Source organism: Anopheles gambiae, chromosome 3 (assembly GCF_943734735.2).
Source record: "Anopheles gambiae chromosome 3, idAnoGambNW_F1_1, whole genome shotgun sequence".
NCBI classification, from domain to species: Eukaryota; Metazoa; Arthropoda; class Insecta; order Diptera; family Culicidae; genus Anopheles; species Anopheles gambiae.
In genome coordinates, this window is record NC_064602.1 from 17,956,294 (window position 1) to 17,984,119 (window position 27,826).

At 44.8% G+C, this 27,826-nt stretch overlaps 3 protein-coding genes across 4 annotated transcripts; 2 read left to right on the top strand and 1 right to left on the bottom strand.

Moving 5' to 3' along the window:
- On the top strand, positions 1-15,778 carry LOC4577968 (uncharacterized). The gene is made up of 21 exons (XM_001237624.3): positions 1-126; positions 1,038-1,225; positions 1,498-2,165; positions 2,233-2,277; positions 2,350-5,235; positions 5,311-5,681; positions 5,751-5,961; positions 6,050-6,414; positions 6,478-8,452; positions 8,516-8,674; positions 8,747-9,699; positions 9,794-10,210; positions 10,293-10,703; positions 10,781-10,892; positions 10,964-11,818; positions 11,891-12,775; positions 12,852-12,993; positions 13,065-13,864; positions 13,933-14,013; positions 14,089-14,648; positions 14,714-15,778. Exons 2-21 carry the CDS (start codon positions 1,147-1,149, stop codon positions 15,678-15,680), a joined length of 12,942 nt encoding a protein of 4,313 aa, XP_001237625.3. The 5' UTR covers positions 1-126; positions 1,038-1,146; the 3' UTR covers positions 15,681-15,778.
- LOC1275668 (FERM domain-containing protein 5) lies at positions 15,772-27,743 on the bottom strand. Of its 2 annotated transcripts, XM_061660212.1 has the most exons (9): positions 27,218-27,743; positions 26,700-27,090; positions 25,301-25,405; positions 24,806-24,848; positions 23,847-24,020; positions 21,087-21,466; positions 20,928-21,016; positions 20,636-20,862; positions 15,772-20,417 (listed from the first exon to the last, which is right to left on the bottom strand). In XM_061660212.1, exons 2-9 carry the CDS (start codon positions 26,787-26,789, stop codon positions 19,792-19,794), a joined length of 1,734 nt encoding a protein of 577 aa, XP_061516196.1. In that variant the 5' UTR covers positions 26,790-27,090; positions 27,218-27,743; the 3' UTR covers positions 15,772-19,791. The 2 variants fall into 2 exon arrangements, with proteins under 2 accessions (XP_061516196.1, XP_314937.5); XM_314937.5 differs by having other exon boundaries at positions 20,645-20,862; positions 26,700-27,742.
- Positions 23,136-23,815, top strand: LOC133393778 (uncharacterized). Its single transcript, XM_061660217.1, has 3 exons — positions 23,136-23,224; positions 23,291-23,596; positions 23,657-23,815. Exons 1-3 carry the CDS (start codon positions 23,141-23,143, stop codon positions 23,813-23,815), a joined length of 549 nt encoding a protein of 182 aa, XP_061516201.1. The 5' UTR covers positions 23,136-23,140.
- Positions 27,744-27,826: the final 83 nt, after the last annotated feature.

A 27,826-nucleotide genomic window follows, 5' to 3' on the forward strand; every position in this document is an offset into this window, starting at 1 on the left:
TCATTCTTCTCAGCCAGCCAGTCTGCCAGTCTGTTCTTGCGTTCGGTTCGGTTCGGTTCGTGATCTTGCTCCAGCAGTGACCGGTGTCTGTGGTACTTTCCCTACTAGTGATATTAAGTGTTAATGGTGAGTTGAATAGTTACATTTATTGTTAGTGAAGTAGTGCCAATAGCCTTAATGTTCCTTTAACAACCTTTGATGGTGATTAATTGGGGAAGTAATGGAAAATCAGCTCGTAAGTTATACGAAGGCTTTCGAGGAGCTACTGATTGCGTAATGTAACCCACCACGAAACACGTGTTTAATTGGTTACTTTTAAGATTGGTTGAACGTTAGAATGTGGAGAAACATGTTAGAAAGTGATTTTCCGGCACATTGGTGTAGTGCAAAATAGTGAACATGGTAATTAGTGATCAAGGAAAAATGCTTGAAATCTTCGGTGATCATTGGATCCAGCTTCCACGTTGGCACAGTCAATGAAACTTCAACATCCTCTCCCGTTATCAGGAAAGCCAGTGAATCAATGGAGTGTTGAGTTTTAAAAATATGAGTTGGCAGGAAGAAGAATGAGATTAAGCGACACAGTGAAAATAACCCAGCAATCGTTGTGATGTGTGATTTTCGCAGTTCGCCACCATAGTTCAAGTATACATTGATTGTGGCAATCGCTGTCAGTGATTTAGCTGCATTTATTTTGGCCGGATGGGCAGTGAAGGTCCTGCCATCAGGCGGCAGTGTATTCGAATTTGGGACGTGATCGTGGTTTGTTTGTTTTGTATACAAGTGATAAGATTATAGCAAACAAATACATACTTGCCAGCTCTCGGGTATTGTGTTTGTTCACATACGGTTTTGGTGCCGCATCTGAATCGACAGAATTGTTAGGGAGATATAGGAAGTGAAAAGGGTGATTGATAACGCCAGAAAGCATAACTGAAAATCATTTACGTGCAAATGGGGGGTAGCTGATGTGAAATTTGGTGTTTTGTGAATTACCGTAGTGTGGTATTAATTTGAATTTAAAATGTGTTTTTCAGATAATCTGTTCAGAGTAAAAGTTTAACACAGTGCCCGTTGGAAATGATTATTTTGTGAGTGGTCAGATATGTAATTGCAAATCATAGACCGAAATGCGCGAGTCTTAACATGGAGAATCATAAAAGTGTAGCTAATGGATTAGTATTCATTCTCATGGTGGTTCTCGCCGTCGAGGGATATAAGAGAAGTAAGTACATCAATTCTTATATGGAATAATGTTTTTGTTCAATGACGGTAGTGATAGTTTCGATCAAATCGGGTCGCAATGCCTATTCGTTGTTAAGTATTCTAAGTTGTTAAAGTGCTCTTTAATGCTTTAACAAAGTTATCCAAGAAGTATCAGCTTTACAAGCAGGAAATAGATATTTTACAGCGATTGAAAAATAACAAATCGTAGCTCTAGTATTCCTCTAGCTTTAGTATTCAATTGAACTTTATGTTGCTTTCCGATCATCACAGATCCATTGCGAGATCCTCAAATTTGTGGACGGCCTGTTTGTTACAATTCAACTAAGTTCAACTACAATGTCGGCCACTTGTACAAGTACGACCATTCCATGTACGTAAAAACCGCTGTGGTTGGGAGCAGCGATAACACATCCGAGCTGCACATATCGTCCATCGTGGAGGTAGATTTCCATGCGCCCTGCCAAGGTATCTTACGATTGCACTCGATCGAGGTACGGGAACGAGCAGAGCGTCCGGTTGAGGAAGTAGAATTCGAGTATGGAGAGGAACCGGAAGACACTCAGCCTCAAGCTGTGGATGAGCAGAATGGTATGCATCCGAAGAGTGATGTCATCGCAGAGGAGCTGATGCGTTTTGAACTTCGCTTTGACTTTCACGATGGAATGATCGGCGAGCTCTGCCATGAGCACGATGAGCCAGTGTGGACGTTGAACCTGAAGCGTGGAATCTTGTCAGCGCTGCAGAATACTATGCCCCGATTAGACATCGATTACGATACGACGGAAACAGATGTGTCCGGTATATGCGATGTGCAGTACAAGACAAATGGTCGTAACGGTACCGGGCTGTTGTTCCGCAAGACGAAGGATCTAGCTTCGTGTAGACGCCGGCATAAAACCAAATCGTTCATTCAAACAGTTCCGTATGATTTCCGAACGGTAAGCATGTTGTGTTAATGCTACGATAATTACAGAAATTCTTATTGATAGAGTACTTCATTTTTAGAATAACGTGGTCTGGCCAATACTCAAATCTGAAAGCTATTGTGATGTAAGTATTTAAAACATCCTTTGACATATTTTTAATGCAACAAGTATGTATGTTCTTTTTTTATTATTCCAGATAATGATCGATAATTCGATCTACAAAAGTGTTGCCTGCTATGAACGCCATCAGCTTGTGCCGTTTTCAAATGGGCTAGCCGGTGCTGTAACTGAAACTTACAATAGGCTGGAGCTCACAGATGAAGAAACGTACAGTCAGGAAAGCAATAACGAGATTGATATCCAGCGCCGTTCCTCGTTACTGTACGATCACACGCCTTCTGTGCACGAAACTCATGATGAGATCAAAGCATCCCGAGAATTGCTGATAGAGCTTTGCGTTCATGGATTCCCAAACATAAAGCGTGAATTTCCGACTGTATTTCTTAAATTTCTGACCACGGCACGAGCACTATCTTCTAATGCACTGAAACAATTGCTAATGCGCTCTAGATCCATTTGTGATAATGGACAAAAACATATTCTAGAAAGCTTACCCTATATTGGCTCGGCCGCCTCAGTTACGCTCATGAAGGATAAAATTGTCGAAAACAATGTAGAACCAGCGCTTGCAAACAAATGGATGGAATCATTTGCTTTCCTAACCCGCCCGAACGAAGAGGTGTTGGAGGCAATGCTGGAGCTGATGAAGCATGGCAAGGAATCCGGTGATCAAACGTACCTTTTGTCGGCCACAACTGTAGTGAACACCTTCTGTAAAATACACTTCGATTGTGACGAAAGTGAGGAAGTACAGGCGATCGTACAATATCTAGAAGAGGAGCTACTCGACACTATTGAGGGTGTTGAAATAATGGCCGAGAATGATCGTCAAAAGCGTCAACGCGTCATTGTGCTTTTAATGTCCTTAGGTAACATGGGTGTGATAAACAAGCGCTTAAATTTTGAGCTACGTGGCATCATTGAGAGTGAGCGATACCCGATCGAAATTCGAGTAGAGGCGGTGAACGTGTTTCGCCGTAGTGATTGTACCCGCACGAAGGATTACTTCTTGAAGCTGTACTCCACGTTCCTACTAGACGTGGAGATACGTATTGCCGCATACTTGCAAGCAATGCGATGTCCGGATCATTTGTCGGTAAGACTGATCAAGAATGTGCTGAAAACGGAAGAAGTGAAACAGGTCGGATCTTTCGTTTGGTCTCATCTGACGAATCTCGCCAAAAGTGCATCTCCCGTGCGAGTTCAGGCACAGGGTCTACTCGCAGAGAACGATCTGGACAGCAAGTTCAATCTTGACATACGCAAGTTTTCTCGCAACTACGAACAGACGCTGTTTTTCGATGAGTACAACTTCGGTATGACGGTAGATAGCAATGTGATCTTCAGCACTGAGTCGTATGTACCGCGATCGGTACGACTGAACTTGACGACGGATTTGTTCGGAGAGTCAATAAACTTCCTGGAGCTAAATGTACGTCTTGAGGGCTTGGAGCAGTCGGTACATCATTTGTTCGGTCCAAATGGTACGTACAGCGCCAAGCAGGTTGGAGAGCGAGTCGACACTTACATGAAGTTCCTTCGTCAGTACGTTCCTTCGAAGGTGTTGGAGTTGTTTGATGGTGAGTCTTCATGGCGTGATTACTTGCAAGATCCTGATGAAAGTGGTCGACAAAAACGAGCTGCTGTAGAACGATTGCCACAGGTAATTGCACGTCAAATACAAGAGGACGTGGATCGTCTCGGATTCCAGCTGAAGGGTAACTTCGACAAACCTCAGGTCACGATTGGTGTTAAGATTTTTGGCAACGATCTGCACTACTACTCAAACGGATTGGAGCTGTTCAAAATATCGGATGAGCGCAAAAAACTGGCGAATTTATTCAGTGGAAAAGAGTCGTCGTACACGAAATCGTCCGTATTTTTGGACACATCATACGATGTTCCTCTTAGTTCTGGGACGCCCTTGGCTTTGGGTCTTGTAGGTGCATCGTCTCTTGATCTTCACTCAATGGGTAATATTAAAGCATTCGATTTTGCCCGCTGGTTGATTGATATTGAGGGAAAACTGAAGCCAAGTATCACGATGGATATAACGGCGTCAATGAGGAGTGATCTAATGCATGCCAGCACGGCTATAATAGTAAAGACCAACCTTTACTCTAGCTCAACCTTGGCGGCTCATCTCAAGCTGCGTGGAACCGATCAAGCATTATTGCAGGTCAGCTTGCCCCAGGAACGGAACGATATCTTCAGCATTCGTTCGGAGATGTTTGTACTGACGGAAAGACGCGAACTACAGCAAGCCGGCATCGAGCGTCGCTACTCTAACTCGACCTGCACTTGGCCATACATTAATCAGGCGATTGGGTTGAAAATGTGTACCAACTATAGCTTACCGGATGTGAGTAACACCGGCAAAGATGTGAAGGTACCGAGCCTTATCCTCAGCGGACCGGTCAATTTTGATGTCAGCCTGGAGAAAGCAGATCCAACGGCCAAGATGTTTGTGCTCAAGTACAGCTGGGCTGAACGGCAGAATCAAACGATCGTGGGTGTAGTGTTTGAAACGCCAAACTCTCAAATCCCGCGTATATTCCGTGCGAATATCACGAACGAAGTGCAACGTAAAACGGCAAGCATGTCGTTCGTCAACGGCAACATATCCCATAAGGCGATCGGGCTGTACATCAATAATCCAAACCAACTGCAGGTGGAAATGTCGCTGAACGTGAATGATCGTAAATATCTGGCATTTGAACTGCATCTTAATAAGACCGACACACGGAATGGGCGCATGTACTATCCGTCCTTTTATCTTTCGGTAAATCACGAACGAATCGCGGGTTTGGGTGGTCAAATAAAGTACACAGAAAGGAAAAACATCTCGCAGTGGGAGTACATCGTCATGATTGAAACGCGACGAGTTCGTGCAACGGCTACCGGATTTGTATCTGTTTCGCACAACATGACGTACATGATTCATAACACAGTGGAGTATCGGGTACGTTGATGGGTATTGATTTAGCAGGTATCTCATATATTTGCCAAAACTTAAATTTTCAAATGTTGTACCCAGTTTTCAGGAAGTAATCCAGAACAATTAGTGATCAATGCATTAGCAGAAATAGTGCAGCAGGAGGCTCTTACATATAGGGCTAACTTTGACCTGCGATCAAGCGCCTATCCACACTTTGACGTCGCACTGAATGCATCTTTGTTGGATAGAATGGGTCTCCTAGACTTCACACTGCTGCACAACAATGCACCAGATTTAAGAGACGAGAAGTTCCGGACAACATTGAATGTGATATTTGCTCGAGAAGGCCCCTACCAAGGTCAGCAGTTAATCGGTGGATCGACGGTACAGACCGACCAGACAGAGCGGGCTACCGTGTCGGTCGAGCTTACTAGACCTCGCGCAAATATCGATGTGAAGGCAATGGTTGTGTGAGTTAAAAGGATGCATACGTCGATAATCCTGTAGAACAACTTACAACGACTATTTTATTATTTTAGTTACGACAATATGCCCCGAAAGGGAGTGTATCGCACAGTACGCATGCTCCTACGTTATGCGGCTGCAAAAGAGATAGTTGGAATTTTTTCAATTGTCATGCCCCGATCACAACGGTTTTGGCTGGAGAGCGTGTTTAATATGACCGTACCAGGCGTTCATCCATGTATGGCAACTATAAGATTAATAGAAACATCTACTAAAGAGCATCGTGTAAGTTGTAGTTTTAATTGGTGGTATAAAAAATGCTATGCTATGCTAAAATTGTTCGTTTCTGTTTTTATGTGTGCATTTTGAATAGTTTGATTTCCAAGGCATATGGTTTACGGAGCATGCGGCAAATATTACCGGTTTGTACAAGGATCGTAGCTCTAGCGCTAAATTCCACCATCATGCGAAATTGGCGGCACAATTTGGACGCCCCAACAGCATCCGAGAGTTTTTTGGTGATATGAAGTACGTCCAAGATGAGTTTGATCATCGTTTAAGCATCAACGCGATGTTCGAGAAGAAACCGTACAGCATTATCCTACAACATACGCAGCAGATAGCGAACGGTACTAAGAGCTACGCAATGGTGCAATGGAAAGATGAACGGTACTGGTTTTCGGCACTCATGAAATCGGCTCCGATTAAGCAGCTGGATCTGGAGCTACACATTGATAAGTGAGTGTAAATAAAAGAGGTTTAAAATGGTTGGAACTGCATTAATCATTCAATGTTTTATAGGATTCGTGATATCAGCGCCACACTGCGAGGCTATAAGACGCCGTTGAAACGTGAAGTCGGTGTAGAGTTCAAGTGGGATGCGAATCGTGACCCGACGCAACGAATTGCGTTGACGGGAGAATTAAACACTCCTACGGATCATATCTACGATGGACTGTTCTTACTGTCGTATCCCAATCGTACGTTCAGCGGGACGTTCGATTTGAAGGCAATCCATCCAAGATACTTGGCGAACGCGCGCATTTCATGGAACACTACGGAAGCGATCGTGATACATTTTGATGCCGGTACGCACGAGGAGATGTTAAGCAAGATGTGGTTACTACTTCACTTGAACACAACTTTCCCCGGCTGGCGTCGAAATGCGCTGAACGGAGCGTTTTCCTTCAAGGATAACGTGCTGTATACAGACCTTATTGCAAATTGGGCCGAGGATCAGCGTCTGGGAGTTGAGTTGAATGGGACGTACCGGTCAAATAAGGAGATATTTAACTGTGAGCTAGGCGCACAGTTGAAAAGCTCCCTCCGGAATATACCTGCAGTAACGATGTACTTTAACCAGACATTAGTAACCGATCGGGTCGAGACGACTGTCCTCCTAAACTACGAAACTACCGATCAGCCTGTGCAAGAGTTTTCGGTTCGCTCCAACTGGCAGCACAAAGCGGATAAGCGGCACAGCAATATAACAGGATCACTTCGATTGATAAGCCCATATGAGAACTATCGAATGGGGGCGCTTGTCGCGAAGGTATCCGTGAGCGAAAATCGTACCATCACAGGAGCCGCCGATCTGCAGCTGGATGATAATACGTACGATTTACTGCTCGAGGGACACATACGCAATCTGGTGGACTGTATGTTGACGGCAAACATAACCTCGTCGAACATCAACTATCGCAGCATAAATGGACGGTTCGGAATTAGTGAGAAGAATCGTCACCTGGTAGCAGAAATAATTACACCGAAGACGGAACTCGGTATAGAGCTGCTGTATGCGGTCGTGTCTCCACAAAACTTTGACGTAAAGTTCCACCTCGCCACACCATTGAAAGAGCTGGATAAAGTGATTCTACGTGCAAAGCTGCAAAAAGACAACGTAGATTTCCGAGCCGGTATGAACAATATGGTTTTGGGTTGTACTGGCGTGTGGAGGAAGGCTCACCTGAAGGACTTTGAGTATTCTTATCGCATCTACACTCCACTGCAAAAGTTTGAAGAGAGTGCGCTGATAGTGAAGGTGGTGATCAACAGTGAGCGAGCGCAATATGTTGATGTGGAGCTTTCGGGTAAGTTCTCAGAATACAAACTGGGAGTGAAAGCGATGTCGAAGCCGAAACCGGACATCAAGCGTGTGATGCTGCCACAAACAGCGTCCACATTGGTTGAGGAAAACCTGTGGAATAACGAAGTTGACGATGAGCAAGATGATGAGGACTACGATGAAGAAGAGGATGAGGAGAACTTATTGAATTTTATTGGGGAAATTGAGCTGTACACGATCGTTATGCCTACGATCGAGGGCACGCTCGAGTTGACGGAACAAAACTCCCAATATCGAGCGATCGGTAAGCTGAAAGTACCACAAGGTGACATCGATTTCCGCGATCGATTCTATTTGAGAGATTTGTTGAACATGCATAACAGCTTGCAGTTGAAGACTCCGTTCCCAGTAGCACAGCAAATCACATCGGAGTTTGTGATGAAATTCTCTCACGATATTACCGTTGGCATGAATGTAAAATTCAACAACCGTTCGGAGTGGGTCAATACTGGATTTCATGTGAACTATAAGAAGAGCGTGGATGAGGCTGAAGTGCACAAACATCAGGCGCTGGTTGATCTGATGACTCCGATGAAGAATTTGCAAAAAGTATTCCTGAACGGAACGTTAGAGCTGGAAGATCATAGCTACAAGGGTAACTTGACGGCAAAAACGATGACCACGGATGCATCTTTGGCATTGTCTTTTGAGGTAAGAAGATCGCATGTAAATGTGTTGGTGTGAGTGTTTGTTATATCAATTCCTTCTGTGCAGGCTGAGGATCAATTCATTGATACGTTTATGAGTGTTTGGGTACGGGCGCCCCTGATGCCCTACTATGCGTGTCGTGTGTTCTACAAGCAGGACTTCTCCAGAACGGAAAACTCGATGGACTTGGGTTTCACAGTAAACGATGGTGATTTGTATAGCAATGTAAGTTGGAAGCTGATGAAGGTGTTGGTTGCGTTCTTTTATCTAAATCGATGTTTCCTGTTCATGTTACAGTTCCGCATGGACGGTGCCTGGTCCTTTGCTAAGCCTCACTACATTAAGGGCGCCGGGAAATACCAATCAAACTTCCTGCCGATCAATTTAATCAACACCGACTTTTTGATCACTCGATCGCCCCTACCCAGAGCTCACTGCAATGTGAAATTCCACGACAAGAACGGTGTGGTGGAGGAGATCAAGGCCAGGGCGGAGCGGAACCGCGAATTGTTCATGGTAGATCTGAGCGTACCGATGGAGGATTACAGAAACTTTTCCATCCACGGACGTCTGCAGCATCGGCAGGGCAGTGAGTACGCCGTGTCTGGACAGCTGTATCGCAATGAACACATATTCCAGGTGGAGGGTAGCGCAACGATCGCAGAAGACATTCCATACCGAGCCGAGCTGGCATTCCAACCGCTTACGCCGGAAGGGTCGATAGGATCGATTCGATATGATTGTAGAAACTCATCCACATCGACTGAGTTTAACCTGGAGGTAGAAAGTGGTAACAAGGTAGCCAAGCTGGACGGTAGCTTCAAGTTGTTGGCAATGTCCGATTGGTTCTTGAAGTTGGGACTGGAGTCATCCGAGCCCGGTCTGAAAAGCGTTGACTTTTATATGGGTATAAACCCAGAAGCGAATGGAAAAGCTCTTGGCAAGTTTAATCTCCATTCGCCCTGGGTCCAGTATGGTATTGATCAGGCGGATGTTGAGATGATGTTCGATGTGCAGCCAATTTCGGGATCTGTAATGGCTCGATACGGCATCAGAGATGTATCGGGCAATGCCAGTTGTCTGTGGAACTGGGCGTTGAAGTCGAATACGCAGTTTGCGTTGGAGAATCGGGTGCTAAGAAACTCGGTTGAACGTTACTTCCGTACGGGTGTGCGGTATGTGAGTCCAGATTTGGAAAACAACCACAATCTTACTTTTGGTGGTGACTTGAACTTGAATAACATTTGGATGTAAGTATGATGATCGATGTGCTGGGATGTTTGTCTCGTAGAAGCCATGAGGAGGTAGAGTGAATGATTCTGATCCTGTTTCTTGTACGTATAGATTCAGTGCGAATTCGTCGGTAGACTTTATTTCCATACGTGATATGTCGGCCGTGCTGAAGGTACTGCTACCGAAGCCGGTCGGAGATGTGCACACCTTAGCTCTTGCTATGAACGGAAATCTTCCGTTCCTGGAACCAGTAAAATTGTTCAACATGGAAACATCGTATGAAACAGACGAAAGTCGTAAAAGATACGCCTATCATTCGGAGTACAGCGGCATCGGAGATATTCGTGCATTGGTACGGTTCGATTGGGGCCCCGATGTACGTAAGGAAAGGATTCAGTCGATCCTGAACGTGTTCCGAATCGGTGATCGCCAAGAGTTGATGGTGACGTTGCGGGGACCATGGTATTTGGAAGATGCTTTTGTAACCCACGGAACGTACGATACAATAGAAAATTTGTATCTCGTGAGGTAAGTGCAAAGTATAGTTAAATTGATACAAAGAGGAGAGAACAGTAGTTTTCATCATATTTTCTTCTCACCCTTTGTGAAGTGGAAACATTTCCATGCCGGCCTCAACTAAAGTGATGAGCGCTAACGTTGAGTTCAACAATCTCTCAAACATGAAGGCCGACGTCAACTGTACGACACCATTCCTAAACGTATCTTGGATCCATGGACAGCTTGAGTTTATTGAGTCTCCGATCGAATCTATACGATATGTGAAGGGATCATGGCCTGAGTCGAGTGCGATATTCGATGCAAAGGCAACCTATCGCAATAACAATCAGGATCGAGAACAGCAAGGAACGGTAAAGATGGAAGTTCCACTGCAAACGAGACACTTTGCGGAGATCAAGTATGGCTTATCGGAGAGACCAGCGATTACGACGGGCTATGCAGAGGTAGAGTACAATAGTAAGAACGTGCTTAGCGGACAGTATACCTCCAAGGAGGAATCAAGGTAAGATACTAAGGCATTGTGTTGCCCAACTGTGAGTACTGCAATTGTGACTGATTATCTGGAGTTGTGGTTTACAGACCTGGCTTTGACAAGGAAACGATAGAAGTGATGTTGAAGAATGAATACAAGCCGATTGGAGTACATTACGTACACTCAGTGAACAAGCAAGATCCTACAGTGGAATCGCTGGTAAGTTATCGCTAGGAAGTCAATTAAAATTTGACAAAATGTGTGGTAATTGATATACATTTATCGTATAGGATTTCAAGCGGGCAGAGATATTCGAGTTGGACAACAAGGAGGACAACAAGTTCAATGTTACCGGAGAGCTGCATGTGCTGAGCAAGGAAAAGGGGCGTGAATATATTGTGCGGGCTATTCAAACGAACCGAACGGTGGAGCTAACGGCCAACATTGAGGAGGATAATATTGTAAGCAAGAAGCAATCTAGACTGCAGCTAGCACCCACCGTATGGATTGCATATGACTTTGAGCGAACCAATCGTTCGCGGGACGATGTAGAGGCACAGAACTTTACGCTAAAGATATCGTACCCGAATCGTAACATATCGGCCGATGGATGGTACTCGTACACATCGAGTGCATTTGATTCTGACATCACACTCTCGTACAGTCCAAACCGTACCAACGCAGAGGACGAAAGCGAAATGCCAAAGCAACGCACTGTTCGAGGTGGTGTTGAATGGCGCGATCTTGCCAACAGCAGCACTGATGGACAGCAGATTCGCGTGTTCTTAGGACATCCAAGTTTCCAAAGAGATGTGACGGTAGACGCACGATACTTTACGGATCCGAAGCATTGGTTCAGCTCGAAGGCGGAACTGCGGTACAATGACGACAATGAGCATCTGTTGGCGATGGGTCTCGACCTAAACGACATGCAACCGATCGTTGGGTTCTGGAACTATTCGTACCATCTGTTTAGCACACACGAGGCATCCGATCTGGATCTGGATTCGATTGGATCGATCGGGTTGAGACCAGGACTGTGGGGTGTGAGCTCAAATTCGCATTACAAACGAGCTTATTTGTCGCAGATGCATGGACATGTGTTGGGATGGATGAACCTACACCAGCAGGAGATGCACTATGAGGTTAGTTGTAAAAATTATCATTTGTGTAAGAAAGCATGATCATGGATCGTTGTACCATTAACTTTCTTGCAGCGAATAACTTCCCAGAGCAAGTACCGGATTTGGACAAAAGCAACCGGAGCGTATCCAGTGTACCTTATCAACGGAACCCTTTTGGATGGTCCAGAGCTGGATGCTACTGGATTCTTTTATCTGAACATCGACGACAAAATGGTGCAAATGAAGATCAACATGACACCAGACGGTTCGGAGAATGTGTACATGTACGGTATCATCCCAGACTCGCGCAGTGCTTATTTCGATTTATGGCGAGATTATGATAAGGCACGTGAAGTGGATGTAACGTACTATTTGAAGATGAACCATTCTCGGCTGATTACGGGTCATCTGCTATGGCGCCCGGAAATCAAATCGGATGTACAGAAGTTGGTACGCGATTACGTGAATCAAATGCATCAATCGTTTATGGAGTCCATCGAGTTTTGGATAAAACAAGTGTATCTGGAGACAAAGGACTCCACAATGAGTATTTACGAGGCAGCAGTACCGTACATAGAAGAATTTTTAGAAGATGCTAACGGATTGAGTATATTGCAGCATGATTTGGAAGAATTGCTTCAATTCTTTAACGCGTCGTATTACGTAGATGATTTTTACATTCGTTCCATTGCTAACATTACCATGACGATGTTGAACGAGCTGGCATTAAAAAATAAGGAAACATCATATCCAAACATACTGGCGGAGCTTTTACAGGTGATGGGAGAATCTGGAAAATCATTGGGAAAATCGGTCATATTGGCGCTGGAGCAGGTGAAGCAATCGTATCAGAAGTTTATGCATATGATTTTTAGTAGTTTTGACGGTAGCGCCGTGCAGTACTTGTCATATTTAGTAGAAGACTCGATCAAACAGTTTGATAAATTCGTGAAGGAAGCACATGTTGAGTTTGTAAAGGTAAATTTTAGGCAACAAACCTATCGTTATCTGTTTGAGTTGATTTGTTAACGTTATTATCATCCCTCGTCTATAGCAAACAGATAGTCTTTGGGAAAGGACCGTTATAATGACGAAAACATTGTGGAAAGGTTTGCTACAGAACATAGAACCCACAATTGTTCAACTCTTAAACTATGGTGAATCACTAGACTGGTTTGCTGGAAATGAACTATTGAGTAAGTAACTATTTGACAGCTGTATTATGAGCAAGGATTATCGATTCTAATTATTTTACTCTACTCGGTAGCATTTTTGCATAACACAACACAGGAAATAGCCGAATCACCACACTTCAACACCATAATTAACTTCACCAATGACGTCGAGCTACTGTACAGGGATCTGACAACGAACGATTTGTGGACGAATTTGCAGAAATACTCTTCGGTCTTGTGGGAATTCCTGCACCAGAAGTACTTCCAATTGATACCATTCGCAGAGGATCTACATCTGACATGGATCAAGCTGCTGGAAGAGGTGAAACAACTGCGCAAGATTGACTTTGTACACTACTTCATACAACGCTACGAAGAGGTGCAAGCGTATGCTATACGATTAGCCGAGGAGTTCGAGCACAGGTATCATTTGACGCAAGTTTTTAGATTGATAGGTCGAAAGCTACTATACCTCGAACAGACAGCATTGGAGGCAGAAGATCACTACCGCAAGGCAAAGACAAAGTTCATATTCGATCCCGATCGTGGCGTGATCGAGTTGGAACAGAAGCTTCCCATGTCGTGGCATGCGTTTAACGAAACGCCCAAGTTTGAGGAGATACCGGAGTTTAAGTACATCAGCAAAATACAGGACCTCTTTGCCGGTAGCAATACAACGATCTGGACAGTGTACAACGATATCTGTCCGTACGTGGATCTGGAGGTGTGGCTTCCGCCCTTTAAGAGCACCGCACTACTGATCGGCTCGAGGCACTACATGTCGTTTGATAAACGATTTATTTCGTTGGATCTGAGTGATTTGAACCGCTGCCAGTATCTGTTGGCGCATGATTACTACAATCGAACGATAACGCTGTTGTTGGAATCATCGGTAAGATTAGTAGATCTTTGGAGGTACTGGAACTCATCAAATTATTGTCTATTTTCGAACCTTTTCAGGATCTGAAGTACGGCCAAACTTCCAGACAAATTACACTCATTATCGATGACAATACGCTTGCGATCGACGTGTTCAACATTGTACGTATATAACTAGATACATGATCGTGTCAACTTGATATTAATTTGAATTTCGTTGCTCCTCCTCCTGCATAGTCTGTGAAAATCAACAACAAGGCGACTGCACTGCCCGCAATGATCGGTACGCAGACGGTGGTTTTCCAGCAATCGGATCAACTGTGGATACAATCGCAACGTGGCTTTCTGGTTGGTTGCAGCTTGCGCTACCATATCTGCTGGCTGGAACTGAGTGGATGGTACTTTGGCAAGATGGCGGGACTGCTTGGAACGATGAACAACGAAATGTTTGACGATCGTATCACTTCCACCAATCGATATAACGAAACAGAAGAACAGTTCCTCAACAGTTGGGCGTTGCCGGGCTGTAGCTCGACGGTTCCTGCGACGAACCATACCAGCAACTTTTACAGTGCCTCGAACGAGCTAAGTCAGTTGTGTGACAGTTTCTTCCACCAGAAGCTGTCGTATCTGGCAACATGTTTCTCCGTAGTGGATGTAACTCCGTTCTACGAGATGTGTATGGACCTGGGGCATAATCTAATGCCGGATCGGGGCGCATGTACGGCTGCGATTGCATACATTCAGGCATGTGGCCTGGAGCGAACACCTTTGCGAGTTCCGAATAATTGCATCAGGTTGGTACTGAATATGAGCCAAAAAGTGTCATTATCTAATCGGGTTTTCGCTTTTCGACTTTCAGCTGTTTGTTAATGAACGGAAGCTACGTTCCGGAGGGTAGCTTTGTGCCGCTGCGTAATGAAGAAGTTCCGAAGGCGGCCGATGTGGTGTTTATCATTGAAGCAAAGCCCTGCAACGAACGGTTTGTGGAGACGAAGAGCATCAACCTGCTAGTGAGCGGAATCGCCCGGGAGCTGCAAGACTTGGGCATCGATGACACGCTGTTCGGTGTGGTGACATTCGGTGGCTCGGCTCCGTTTGATCGTGCTCACAGTGTGGTGGTTGGAAACTCCGTATTCGAAATGCACAATGGAACGCAACCGTTCTTCGATCACGTCAAGATCGGCAACGGTACGAACGAAGACATCTTCGACGCCATCACAATGGCCTCAAACCTGGTGTTCCGACCGGGTGCATCGAAAACGTTCGTACTGCTGCCGTGTTCACGGTGTGTCGCGTCCAAGATGAAGCTTGACTTTTCGTCGATCGTACAGCTGCTCGTCGAGAATGACATTAAGCTGCACATTCTGGCGGACCAGGAGCTATCATTCCAGAAGTCACGCGTGTCCCGCCTGTTCTACGGAATGGATAGCCAGATGGTTTACACGAAGAAGGACGTGAAGGAGCTAATCGGCGATGCTGAACTGCGGCGCCAAATTCAACTGCCCAAGGCAACGCTCGGCGAGTGTATTGCACTGGCGATGGAAACGAACGGATCGATATTTGGTGGGCACAAGCTGCGCCAGGATCGTTCGAATACAGCAAATACGAAGAAGTTTATCAAGGTGTTTGCAAAGCGTATCGCAGCGTCAGCGCTTCCGAACAGCTGCCAAACGTGCGAGTGCACCGGACACAATACCGGAGTGGCGTATATGCAATGTACGCCGTGCAACTATCCTTCACCATTCTCGATGGAAGACGGCAGCATGACGGACGATATGCTCCTATCCGTCATGCAGCCGGATGGTGAATGGGACGACGGATTTTGATGACAAAAAATTATTATTAGTTTGTACGATTTGCCCGGAACATTGACCGAAGTTGTTGTTTAGCTTAGGACAAATAAAAACACTTTGCACGTAGGAAAGATTATCTCATTTTTATTACTATCAGTTTTGGTTACATGTAATTGGTTTCATCCACTTGCACCTTACCTTACCTTTTTCTTTTGCTTCGTTTTGTATGTAATGTTTGTTTTTCTCATCTTAAAACCTATTAGAATCAAATTTTAAAGTTTTGTTTTCTAGTTTTGCATTCATTTTCTTTTTCTGCTTCTTCTACTGCTGCTGCTGCTGTCACTACGGCCTTCTCAACCATCTTCACCAACCAATAGCCCAGGAACACGCCCAAGGATACTAATGTACTATACGTCTGTTTCCAGAGCACTTTGTTTATGCGTTCATATTAAAGTTTGTTTTCTCCAAATTGTGAAAAGTTTTATTTCCCTTCCGCACGTAACGTTCCTATCTTTCTCTCTCTAGCACAGTGAACGGTTCTATTCATTTCTATCCTCGCTTATCGCTATAGGGAACATGAGAATCGTTGGAAAGTGTGATACTATACTTTCACCAAAGCCTGTGTACTTAGTGTTGGATGTGCTTGGCCGTATGCTTTGCAGCACGTTGCACGTTACAGTGACCCATCAATTGGGCCTGATTTGATGTATACAGGAAATGATCTTTATGTGATGTGTTGCAAGAAATCATTCTACCATAGAAAGCTTATGGTAGGGAAAATATTACTAAATGATCATGATTTAGAAATAAGAAATTACTATGAATGGTTTTATTTGGGAGTATTATCGGCAAGTTACACGCAAGATGGAATAAGACTAGCGTGTGCACTAAATTAATGCTATAAGAAAACAACTGGAAACCAAGAAGAAATCATGATACTCAAAAAAGCGACAGCTTACTATGCCCGGGCTAGCGTACAGAACCTGACTAATGTTGTGGTTGCATTACACATTCCTTTCTATAAAGCATCAAACCGGGAGAGTTTAGGAACTCGGTGATCACTTCATCCAGATCGCAATGTTGCTAGCTGTATCAGTATGTGTTTAGTTTTCCTTTTTGTAGCTTTTAAATATTTTCTAAGTCTATTTTCTCCATTCTGATATGTTCTACTGCTGCTGCTGCTGCTAGTACTACTACGGTTTGCATAAATCCAGCTAGTCGGTGGCATCTTGTGGGGTGTGTTTTCAAAGCAACTCAAAAGCAAAAATGTTCAAAACGAAACGATAATGATTGTCACTAGTTGGGGGTTGGGTTTTATGTTTTGTTCGTGATCGTGTTTCCGTGTTCAAAAATCGATCTTCTAAGCAACAAATACCGTAATTTATCATAAAATAACAAGCGAATCGCTATGTAAACAAGATAACTATAACCATTTTTTTCAATATAAAACGTAAACTAATGATCATACAGGTGAGTTTCAAAAGCCGTTGGAGCCGTACCGTTTCTGACATCCTTCCACGCATCGTTCAATTGGAAAATGTAATGGACGTATCGCTGATAAATTGCGCTTTCTTGTTACTTGTTCAGTTTGCCACACTGCAGTGCATTCTTTCTGTTACCATTTTCGGTAGTGAGGCTTTGTCTCGCTAATTACGCGCACAAATTACCCTAGCTAAAGAGTTTACTGAAATTGCTTTTAAAACTGCAGCTATTCGAGTTGCGAGGCACCTCGCTCGACAATGCATCGCACCCTTTTGTTTGTGTGTGTGTGTGCGATGTAGCAAATAAGGCAAGCAATTTGTTGTTTTCGTGTTTCTGTGGTGTGTCCTTTTTGTGAGCTTGTGTGTATTATTAAAATGCAGTTCGCTACAAGATCCCGACACTCGATCATGCTATCCTTCAACAAATTGTATCTCTCTTTCTTCCTTACTCTACCAATTTTAAACCGTATTTTGTCCCTTTTTAAGTAAGGGTTTTTTTATTGCTCCTGCTTGTGTCCCCTTGTTTGTGTTACGCCCTTTTCCGGAAAGCATTTGGCTTGCCTATAAAGGCGAAAAACAAACCAAACCACAAAAAATGGAGACATACAGCGTTAAAGCAGGAGCTCGTTCCGATGGAAACATTTCGCTTCATCCGTTCTAATAATTAATTTCTATTGCAAGATCGTTCGCCGTTCTACCAAGCAATAGCAATTGTTAGATTTAAACAGATCTTATCTTATCGCCTCTTGGCCTCTTGTGTTTTCGCGTTCCTTATCTCTCGCACATGCTGCCTGCTGTACCATTTAGAATCGCTGCAGAAGCATCATTATCTGAACTATCCTACATTTCTACACAACTTGTTGTGTGGCTAATACTTGTTTGTTTAATCCCAATTTACCAGAAGCATTAATTGTTCTTCAATGCTATTTTCATTTCTAGAAGCATCATATCGCAAAGTTGAATTTATCAATCTTATATTCTTCTCTTTTATATTTCTACAATCATAAGCGAACCTTATCTCTGTCTCATTTTCTTTCGATCGCTAGTAATTCACTTCACTAAGGAGAAGGTAACTTTCAGCCCACTGCGATCAGTTGATCGAAGTGATGGTTTATAGATCATATATAATCTTGTCTTTTAATCCATTTCACGCTTAGGTATTAGTTGATCAGTTTTGTTTTCTTTTTTTTACCATTATCGTTTTGTATTTTTATCTTTTTAAGTGTAATGGTTACTCTTTTGTTTCGTGTTTAAGTATTTGGCGATTTTCTTGCTCGTCTTCCTGTTATTTGGTTTCTTCAACTACAATCTCTTTGCTTTCTTCAACTACAATTTGCCTTTCCTAATGAATCTATCATCTTTTGTTTGTCGTACAGCTTTGCAAAAGCTAGATAAAATTGTTACTTCGTTTCGCAATACCATTTCGAGTCCTTTCCTTGTTCGCAAAAATCAGCTTGTCCCACACAAATCGTAAGTTAGATTTGTTAGTTTATATCGTTCTGGCGTTCCCATTCTTTCTACGCTAATCGCTTACAGGGATGAACTCATTTATCAGCCATGCTTGCCGTCACAAATCAAAAGCGGTCCCTCTTTACACGCGCGTCAAACAACAGGAATGGTGGTCCCAGAAACATAGAGGTACGATTGATCAAAGGTAGAGAGTGCGTCGCTTGTTTAACGCAGTACTAAGCTGAAGAAAAACAACTACAGAAAACGCTAAAGCTGCAACCGTGTTTGACCGTGCTGCATTGCTAAATACTTTCAGTTTGTTTTTCTTTCTTCTTTTGGCAAAAAGCGTGTGTTGTAGCACAAAATTTAACATAGTTTCTATACACAAAAAAAGAATGTGTTATGCGGTACGTTAAAAAAGAAAACTTCTGCCCTAAGACAAACAAATACTGCTGCTTTATACTACTGCGGTATAAGATAACAAGGTACAATACAATTGCACATTAGTTATAGCTGTGCGGTTGGTTAAAACTGAGGCTGCACTCTCCTCCCTTACTAAAGTCTAATACTGCAGCTGCTGTAACAGAAGTTACGCGACAAAGAGAGTAATACGAGACGGACTGGAGTCGGTTGGTTCGTTGTTGACAAATTTCAATTGTTTTTTGTTGTTGTTTTAGAATTGTTTTTTGTTTTGTTAATACCGTCCTTTGTTTTTGGTGGAATACTTTGACGGTTTGCTAATAATACAAAGCAGCTAAAAAGCTCCCCTAATCCCCTTAAAAAGCTTCTACCCCGTTAACGGAATACTGTGGCTGTGCCTGTTGCGCAATAGAAAAGCGGCAAAGCGGTGCACGACAACTGAAACATTGACGATCGATTGATCTTGTCGTTTTTTTAGAGGTAACGAATACTGTTAATATGATACAAAGTACTAAACAGTTTTAACATATTTAAACTAATTTTGCATTTCTTCCTCTCTCTCTCTCCGTCTCCCCTAAATGCTACAATCCAGCACCTTACATGGCCCTTGCCGTGGGCAGGGTAAGTGTGAGTGAGATGGGCGTCTCATTGCTGCTACCCCCGGTATCGCGCTCCCGAAAGTACTCCGGCGGCTGGTAGTAGCTGGACCAGCCGTCCACGGTCCGGCCACAACCAGTCCGCCCGCCATCCCCGGCACACGAAGTGGAAGCGTCCGTGCGTCCGGTCAGAATGAATCAAAATATGGCACCGAACTTTTTCGCCAGAAACTCCTTCAGCGGCTGGTAGTACTGGTAGCGCAGGCAGATCATCTCCGGCCAGTTGCGCAGCGGGGCGAACAGCTCGGTGTCCGTCTCGAGGATGTAGATCGCGGACACGATCAGCACGACCACCACGAACAGGAACGACGGGACGAACGCTTGCAGTAGCGAGAACTTTTTCGCATTCTTCGCACTGTTGCTGGCGTTCTGCTGCTGGATGATGCTGGCCGCATGGTTGGTGACGCTGTGGTGCATCGCCAGCGCCGGGATGTTGTCCGTCGTGTACGCCTGCCGGTGGTGATGGTGCAGATGGTGCGGATGGTGCGTGCGATGGTGCGGATGGTGATGGTGGTCGCCGAGCGGGTTCGCCGCACTGTTCGCCGCCGCCGTGAAGCCGGACTCGGACGACGAGTGGTCGAACGAGTCGCGGAAGTAGTAGTCGGACAGGTGGTCGTTGCTTTCGCCGTTCGTTTTGCGCGCCTCCTCCGAGACCGTCTCGAGCGTGGGCAGTGGATTGTCGGTGCAGTACACGGACGAGGCCAGATGGTCGCCGCAGCCACCGAGCGGCTCCGACATGGTCGATCGTGGAAGGCTACTGTATCCTGCAGGTGGAAAAGTAAATGGGGCACAGGGGCAAGTGGAAAGCCGGGTTGTGATACACGGTAAGCGACAATTGACAATGTAAGCATGCAAACACACAAACACAAACGCATATGATAGTGGAAATGCAAAGGGAGGGAAGCATGGAAGCAACCGGGAGAGGGAGCGAATAAAACGGGGAAACACATTAGTGAACTAGCCGGACGCGGCCGTGACTTACGGGACTTACGGATTTCTGCCAGATCGCCCTGCGGGCTCGACGGTGTCGCCGGAACGCTCTGCGCTTTCCTCTTGCTCGGGCTGGTGTTGTTGAGCTTCTGCTGGCGCAGCGCCTGCAGCGCCTCGGACATCAGCTCGCGCTCGGTCCGGCCCGAGTAGCGGAATTTGGTACCCCAGGAGAAAAATCCACCCCCGGAAACAACGGAAGCGTGTTGGCTGGTTGGAAGACTGCGAAAGAGCTTTCATTATTTGCCATTGCCTTCCGAGAGTGTCACACCGCTCACAACACTTACGTAAAGAACAGCATCTGCTCGATGGAACATCGCCACACGTACCGGCAGGCCGCACCCGACGGACACTTGAATCCTACGGTGTGCTTTTTCTGCAAGACAGAGACATCCATTAGACGGTTGCAGATATGATCTTCCGCAACGCAATGCAACGCAACGTACCACTTCCCTCCGATCCTCCGAGTACGCCAGATGGATGATGAACATCTTGCCCTCGAAGTTGATCTTGTGCACCTCGGGCCAGCGGAAGTGTTGCGTACGGCGGCCCGCCGCAAACGTGCTGATGCCGGAGAAGTTAATGCCCAGGTAAAGCTGTGTACCGCGGTGATCCTTCACCGGATGCGGGTCGATCCCGTACGTTTCGAGGCTGCGCGCGATCCCGACGAACTCGTCGTACACGGCGACCGCTTCCTGGCCCGGGTCGCGCTTCTGGTGCAGCTCCATCGCCTTCTTCTCCAGCTGGTCCGACTGGCGCAGGGCGATCTTGAGCGACGACACGTACTCGCCGGTGTGCGCTTCCGCATCGTAATCGCCGAGCTCGTCTGGGCCAGTGACAGATAAGGATCGCATTCATTAGTCGTGTAATTTAATTAAGCGCGAGTTTAATGTTTTGGTAAATTTATATTTTTGTTGCGAAGTTTTTGTGATGGAAACGCTTAAAACCCGCCAGCGGAGTGAGGGAATTTTCCAGTAAAGAGAAACGATTTGGAACATGCAGAACAAACTGTTCTCCGTTTCGGTGATCGCACTGGGCTTGCTGGGTTGGTATGTGACCGTATCCAGCCAGGCGCAGACGTTCAAGTACTTCAAGATGGATCGCATCGCAAACTGTGAGCCGATGGATCAATTCCCCGTCGTAATGCTGCCGAACTTCACGGTCAGTGTTAATCCCAATGAGAACTATTTCACCTGCACGCTTCACATCAAGGAAGAAATCGAGGGTCCTCTGCAGGTAAGCCTTTCCACACAATTTAAGGAAATATTTTTTACATAACTTGCTTCTAAATTTCCACACACACACAGTACAAGGCTAGCATTAAGCGCTGTGAGATGGACCTGTCCAAGTGTGAATACTTCAACACGATTGAGACGAACGAACTGTGCGATCAGTTTGAGGATGAAGGATTTAAGGACCGATTTCTGAACAGCATCTCGCAGCCCCTGTCATGCCCGACCAAGCCGGGATATTATCAGTTCACCAACACAAAGTGGGACCTCTCGCCGGTCGTGAATCTGCCGGGCACTGCGTACCGCTGGAATATTGCCACGCACGTGACGCAGCTAGCGACGGGACGCCTTATTTACTGCCAGGAAATTATGGCACGCATTGTGGTGATTCGTAAGAAGAGCAACAGAGTTAAGCAGTAGAGTGTTTTGATTTGTATCATTTTTGTATCAGTAGTTATTATGCACACAAATAAACAAAAAACGGGAATTACTAATCGCAATCATTTGAAAAGATCCTATTGGATCCCTAGAGGTAATATAGATAGTATAGTAGAGGTTTTTAAGATCACTACAATACATTGTGAAGAATGTGTGATCTATTATGATTTATCCACCAAATTATGTTTTATAAGGCTGAACTGAACACAAGAAAACCTGTAAACAGTGGGATTCTATGTGTGTTGGGGAAGTCTCCAATCTAGGTCATATTGAGTGACTCGAACGTACGACGTAATGATGCACCAGGTACTGAGCTTCTACACGACACCACAGGATTGCTGTTGAACATCACTGCCATAGATCAATTTAAAGAATAACATGTCTGAGGCTTGATATCATTGCTACATGTTTGTATCTCTTTCTGAAATTCGCTCCATATTCCCTTTTTCCAAACATGTTTGTGATTGCAACCCTCACGCCATCAATGTTAAAAAGTACCATACCTCAAAAATATTCGTTTTGACCTCGGATTCCATAACTTTGCAGCAGATTTGCTTGTTTACTGGCTATCACACAACGAATGCTCCTGTTCTAGAAATTTGGCTTATCAGAATCGTTCTATCATACCCGAATTTGCGTGCAATTAATTACGCACTGAATCGTGATGCAGCACGATAGTTTGTTTATTTTACCGACACAGCTCACTGGAGCATGTAATTGAATATCAGTGCCATGGTAATATAAATAGCATGATACAGATATCAATTCGCTCATTGTGCTACCACAGTGCGGTTTGGATATTGTTTTGAACGCTTCTTCCAGGTGTCGCAATGGGTCACCTATACGGATTCGGTTTAGTAGTATCTGTGGTGCTTGTACAGATGCTAGTCTTTCCCTCGGCAACGATGGCTAAGGTAATGGATTTGCTAGAATTGTGCAGAACATGGCAGCGTTATTAGTTTGCAATTTTTCACCACCAGTACTACAATGTCGTCACGTACGACAATTGCAAACACATGGACAATCCGGCCGCCACGCTAAGCAACGTGAAAGTGGCCGGCAAGCCGAACGCGATCGAGCTGAGCGCTACCCTGGACGTGACGCGGGAAATCGAGCCACCCGTTCACATGCAGCTGTCCGTGAAGCGGTGCAATCTGCAGAAGGAGGGCTGCGAAACGTACGAACACATCTCGATGGAGGACATCTGCTCGAAGATCGAGAGCAATCCGATACTGCACAAGTACATGGATGTGTTTAATCCACCGCTTAGCTGTCCGTTGAAAAAGGTACATTCTGTAGTGTCCTTTACATTATGAAACATTGTTTTAAAAAATGCGTCACCGTAGGGTCGTTACGTGGCGGAAAAATCCGAGCTGAAGCTGCACATGCTGGAGATGTTCCCGATCGAGAACGCGTTCTGGCAGATGGAGTTCCGCTTCATGAACAAACACAACCAAACGATGCAGTGCGATTTCGTTGAGATTGCTGTGACGGATAAGGAATGATCGCCCGGGTGGGGAGGCCAACTCCACTTACCTTGCACTATTAGCGCTCCCAGGGCTGCTGCCTCACCGGCGGAACAATACAGCCGACCATGCCGAAGATCACGTTTTAATTGCTGGTATAGCATCAGCTTCCCATTGTTCGTTAGCCGTAGGGGATCGGCTGGGTAAAATTTGACACGAAACGAAAGCACGAGTGGATCCACATCTGGTTGGAATGAGAACAAAAATGCAATTAAGTACAACCAAGTATTTGTTGATGTAATCTGAAAATAATGTAACATGCTACATTACTAAAAATCGTACAAAAAATTAAGCAAAACAGAATAAAATGCACTCGAACAATTGTAACAGAACAATAGCAAACAATTGTAAAAATATGTAATAATATTGGAAATGGTATTAACTGAGCTATAATTAAGTTGCATTTAATTTATTTAAAAACGTCAAAATGCCCCAAACTATATCAATTATATGGGGTTCTTTTTGAGTTTAAAAGGTATGTATTTAATTGATCTGCAAGCATGTTAACAAGGATTCATTATTCTCCCATTATAGGGTTGCTCAACTCAACTCAATCTTGGTAAGGCTAATCCATAAATATAAACTCATTTAAACTTAGTAAAAGGTGAGCATTTTAACTGAGTGTAATCCAAAAAATCTTGGTTAGATCATGTTGTTTCCTTTGAAAAAATTAAAATGCATTGACTGGTTTAAGATTGTGAACTCGAGAATGAGCTGGCTTGAGAAACACTGAACGAATTTCATATCATTCTAGTCCTAAAACCATAAGAAATTGTTTAAAATTAATTGCAATTATGTATGATCGTATGAATGTTTACGAATATATACAATGTAACCCAAATACATAAAGCAATGGTACATCATAATACAAAAAATATCATCGAATAATATAAACCGTGAACAAACAAATAAAGAATGTCTAAAAAGAACTCAAATAATCAATTATTAAAAACAGATATCACACGCTACCTTTGACTTGCTTGATTATAGTTTTTGCCAGATCCAGCCAGTGCTGTTTGAATTCGGAGTATGCATTGGGAATAATTTACAAAACAGTTATTATAAGTGTGCTAAAAATGCGATCTGTACGAGGATCTGCTGCTCTTTTTTTCACAATTCTTGTTAATGTCTCCTACCAAAAATGAGTACAGACTTATTGGAATATTTAATCTAAACTATTAAATTGAATGCAGAGATTGGTGTAGAGATTGGAATTAAGCAGTTGCGATTTATAAACTCCAAATTACTAGCAACGAGTTTTAAAACAAGTTACTGTTTAGTTTTAAAAATGACAAATTCCTCTGTACGATACAGCTGCGGTGATGTGATCGGTCTTGTACCACATTTGTTATTCGTGTACTGCATTGCCTCACACTAGTAAATAGATTAGCCAAGTACCCCAAACATACTTGATCAAATAGTTCCCCCTTTCTCCCCACTCTCCCCGTTTTCTAGTTCGCTTACCCTCTGCTTGGCGGAGTCGACAAATCGGAGCCCAAAATAATCCTTTTCGGTGATTTCCAGCTGCTCGCAGACGTAGTCCAGGAGAAAACAACCCTTATGGTGTGGCTAAAAATAGAGGACATTCAACATTAAAAAAAAACAGAGCGGTTATGTCCGTACGTTGTTGCGGGAGTGTGGAAAGGAAGCGTAAAAGGAACCGGTACATTTGCTGACCGAACGTGTGTGTGTGTGTGTGTATGTACGTATTTTGGAACATGCCGGCTAAATCGTACGATAGAATAGAAGAGGCTAGGCAGGAAGGCGACATGAGTGCGTCAGATCGTGTTTGTGTGGGTTGTGGTTAGAAATCAGTGGGTGATGCCGGGGGAATGGAATTAATATAACTAATGTATAATTAATGTAAAGTTTACGATAGCCGCCCGACGTAGGGGGTATTTTTAGACATCCCAGTCACTTTTATCGACACCGGTGGACCGGGTCGTTCTGTGCGTCTATCGTTCATCGACCAGCACACCGCGGAAGTAATACGGCGTACGGGAAAAGGTAAGGATCGGCGGCACCCACGAATGACACCCATGTATGTGTGTGTGTGTGTGTGTGTGTGTGTGTGTGTGTGTGTGTGTGTGTAAAAGAAGGGGCTTCTTGCTTGCTTGGTATATAAAACCTCCAACCATCACTCAGGGGAATAGTGCCGTATCCTCAAAAGTCATAAGTCATGCCACTGCCGCTTACTTTGCCATGCCATGACTTCTACATCCTCGAGACCACACACCGCAGGTGCAAGACACACACACACACATGCGGAACACGCCAGGACGAGTAGCGACAACAAAAAAGGCAACCATCCAACACATGCAATCAGATATACAGCGACACTGTACGGGAATGTTGCCGGCATACAAAATTGGCACACTTGACTAGATGCGCTTCGTGACCGACACTGTATGTGACGTCCCGCGGGGTTGGGAGCGGATTTTTCTAAACGCCTGGAGACGGAGTACCAAGGGGAGAAGGGGGGGGGGGGAGAGCTCAGATTGCACACGATGATACACACACACACACCGCAGCTTTTGTTGCATTGGCCATATCCTAGCTGTTAGGCACGAACTCCCCGCATCTATGCAAAACCATTAGCTCCACCGAGTGAGTGAGTGTGCTACTGTATACTGCAGGGGATTGGGTGGACCTGGTGTTGGTGGTCAAGAAGCGACCGTTTAGTCCTTGAACCAGTTGAAATAGATGTGAATAGTAGTCCTTGACATTTTTGGCTCAGCTCAGAGGGGAAAGAGATTAAGAGAGGGAGAGAGTGCTTAAAAGGCAAGATAAAAGGGAAGTAGATTCAGGGGCTTTTGTTTGTTCCGTGTGCAACCGAGCAAAGCCTTGCCTTCCGGAATCTTACCTGAAATTCGCACTCCAGGACATCGAGATCTTCCAGCAGCCGTACGGTACACTTGTAAACAACATTGCCCTCGCTTCGGCTCTTGAACATAGTAGCCCGCTCTTGCCCGGAACCGGAATCAAGCGCTGAGTGTGGTGCTGCTGGATGGATTCGCCCCTGCTGATGCTGTTGTTGTTGGGAGTCGCCCTTCCTTCGCTACACGCAATCAGCCGGTATGGGCCCGCGGGCATACGCCAAGCACTGTGTCTACCGTCGAACGCACGCACACACCATCCGTGGGGAGGTGGATGGATTTCTTCTTTCTCTTACGAGCTTCTCATTCACCTTTTTTTTAATCGTGCCGAACGCACACGGAAGTGGCTCTCGGAATCCCGTTGGCTGGGAAACGAAGCTAATTGACACAATAGGAGGAATGGTGGGGTTTGTGGGGGAAAGGTATATTCTATTACAGGAACAGCTCCGTACGTAGAACTGTGCCAGCAATCCTTCCAGCAGCAATTGAATGACTCTTTTCTAACCTATCCGGACACTCTGTGACACTGTGACACTGGCTACTGCGAGGTTGTTGATTCAGTGAACGAGACAACTGTGGCACAGAATTTGTTGAGGTCGTCGTTTGCTGGTTGATAATACATTCACGGTATACGAACAGACAGGATCTTCAGGAACACTAGTGCAACACACTTTGGAGCAAAACTCCTTTTTTTGCACGAACAAAGTTACCACAGTTTCTGCTCCGTGCCAAGTTGCTCTGTTGGAGAAGTAAAGGGGGAAGAATTCTGCTTACACTTGCATTAGGGCGTTTGCAACACACGCAGCAATCCTTCACAACATCCCTTGGCCAAACCACCGTGGAACTTTTGCACGACGGCACAATTCTGTAATCCCTCTCGGGTCGGGGGACGTATTTTTCGCTGCTCGCCTGTGTACGGAGCTTGTGTGTGTGTGCGCGCGTTCACGTCCGTGGTGTGCGTACGGGGTTCCGTTCTAGGTGCGTTTGTGGGCCAGTGCAAGCGACTGCTCGAGAGAGAAGCTGTCAAATGTCCAACGGCACGTGGATGTGTGCGTGCAAGGACGAGGCGCGTGTTGATATCCTGACGTAAGGATTCGCTGTCCCTATCGGGGAG

Coding starts and splice junctions, on each gene's coding strand:
- LOC133393778 (XM_061660217.1), top strand. CDS start 23,141: ATGGGTCACCTATACGGATTCGGTTTAGTAGTATCTGTGGTGCTTGTA. Junction 23,225..23,290: donor CCTCGGCAACGATGGCTAAG/GTAATGGATTTG, acceptor TTTCACCACCAG/TACTACAATGTCGTCACGTA. Junction 23,597..23,656: donor TTAGCTGTCCGTTGAAAAAG/GTACATTCTGTA, acceptor GCGTCACCGTAG/GGTCGTTACGTGGCGGAAAA.
- LOC1275668 (XM_061660212.1), bottom strand. CDS start 26,789: ATGTTCAAGAGCCGAAGCGAGGGCAATGTTGTTTACAAGTGTACCGTA. Junction 24,021..24,805: donor TATAATCAAGCAAGTCAAAG/GTAGCGTGTGAT, acceptor CATTCCAACCAG/ATGTGGATCCACTCGTGCTT. Junction 20,418..20,635: donor GGCAGAAATCCGTAAGTCCC/GTAAGTCACGGC, acceptor TTCCACCTGCAG/GATACAGTAGCCTTCCACGA.
- LOC4577968 (XM_001237624.3), top strand. CDS start 1,147: ATGGAGAATCATAAAAGTGTAGCTAATGGATTAGTATTCATTCTCATG. Junction 12,776..12,851: donor CACATGTTGAGTTTGTAAAG/GTAAATTTTAGG, acceptor CCTCGTCTATAG/CAAACAGATAGTCTTTGGGA. Junction 12,994..13,064: donor TGCTGGAAATGAACTATTGA/GTAAGTAACTAT, acceptor TCTACTCGGTAG/CATTTTTGCATAACACAACA.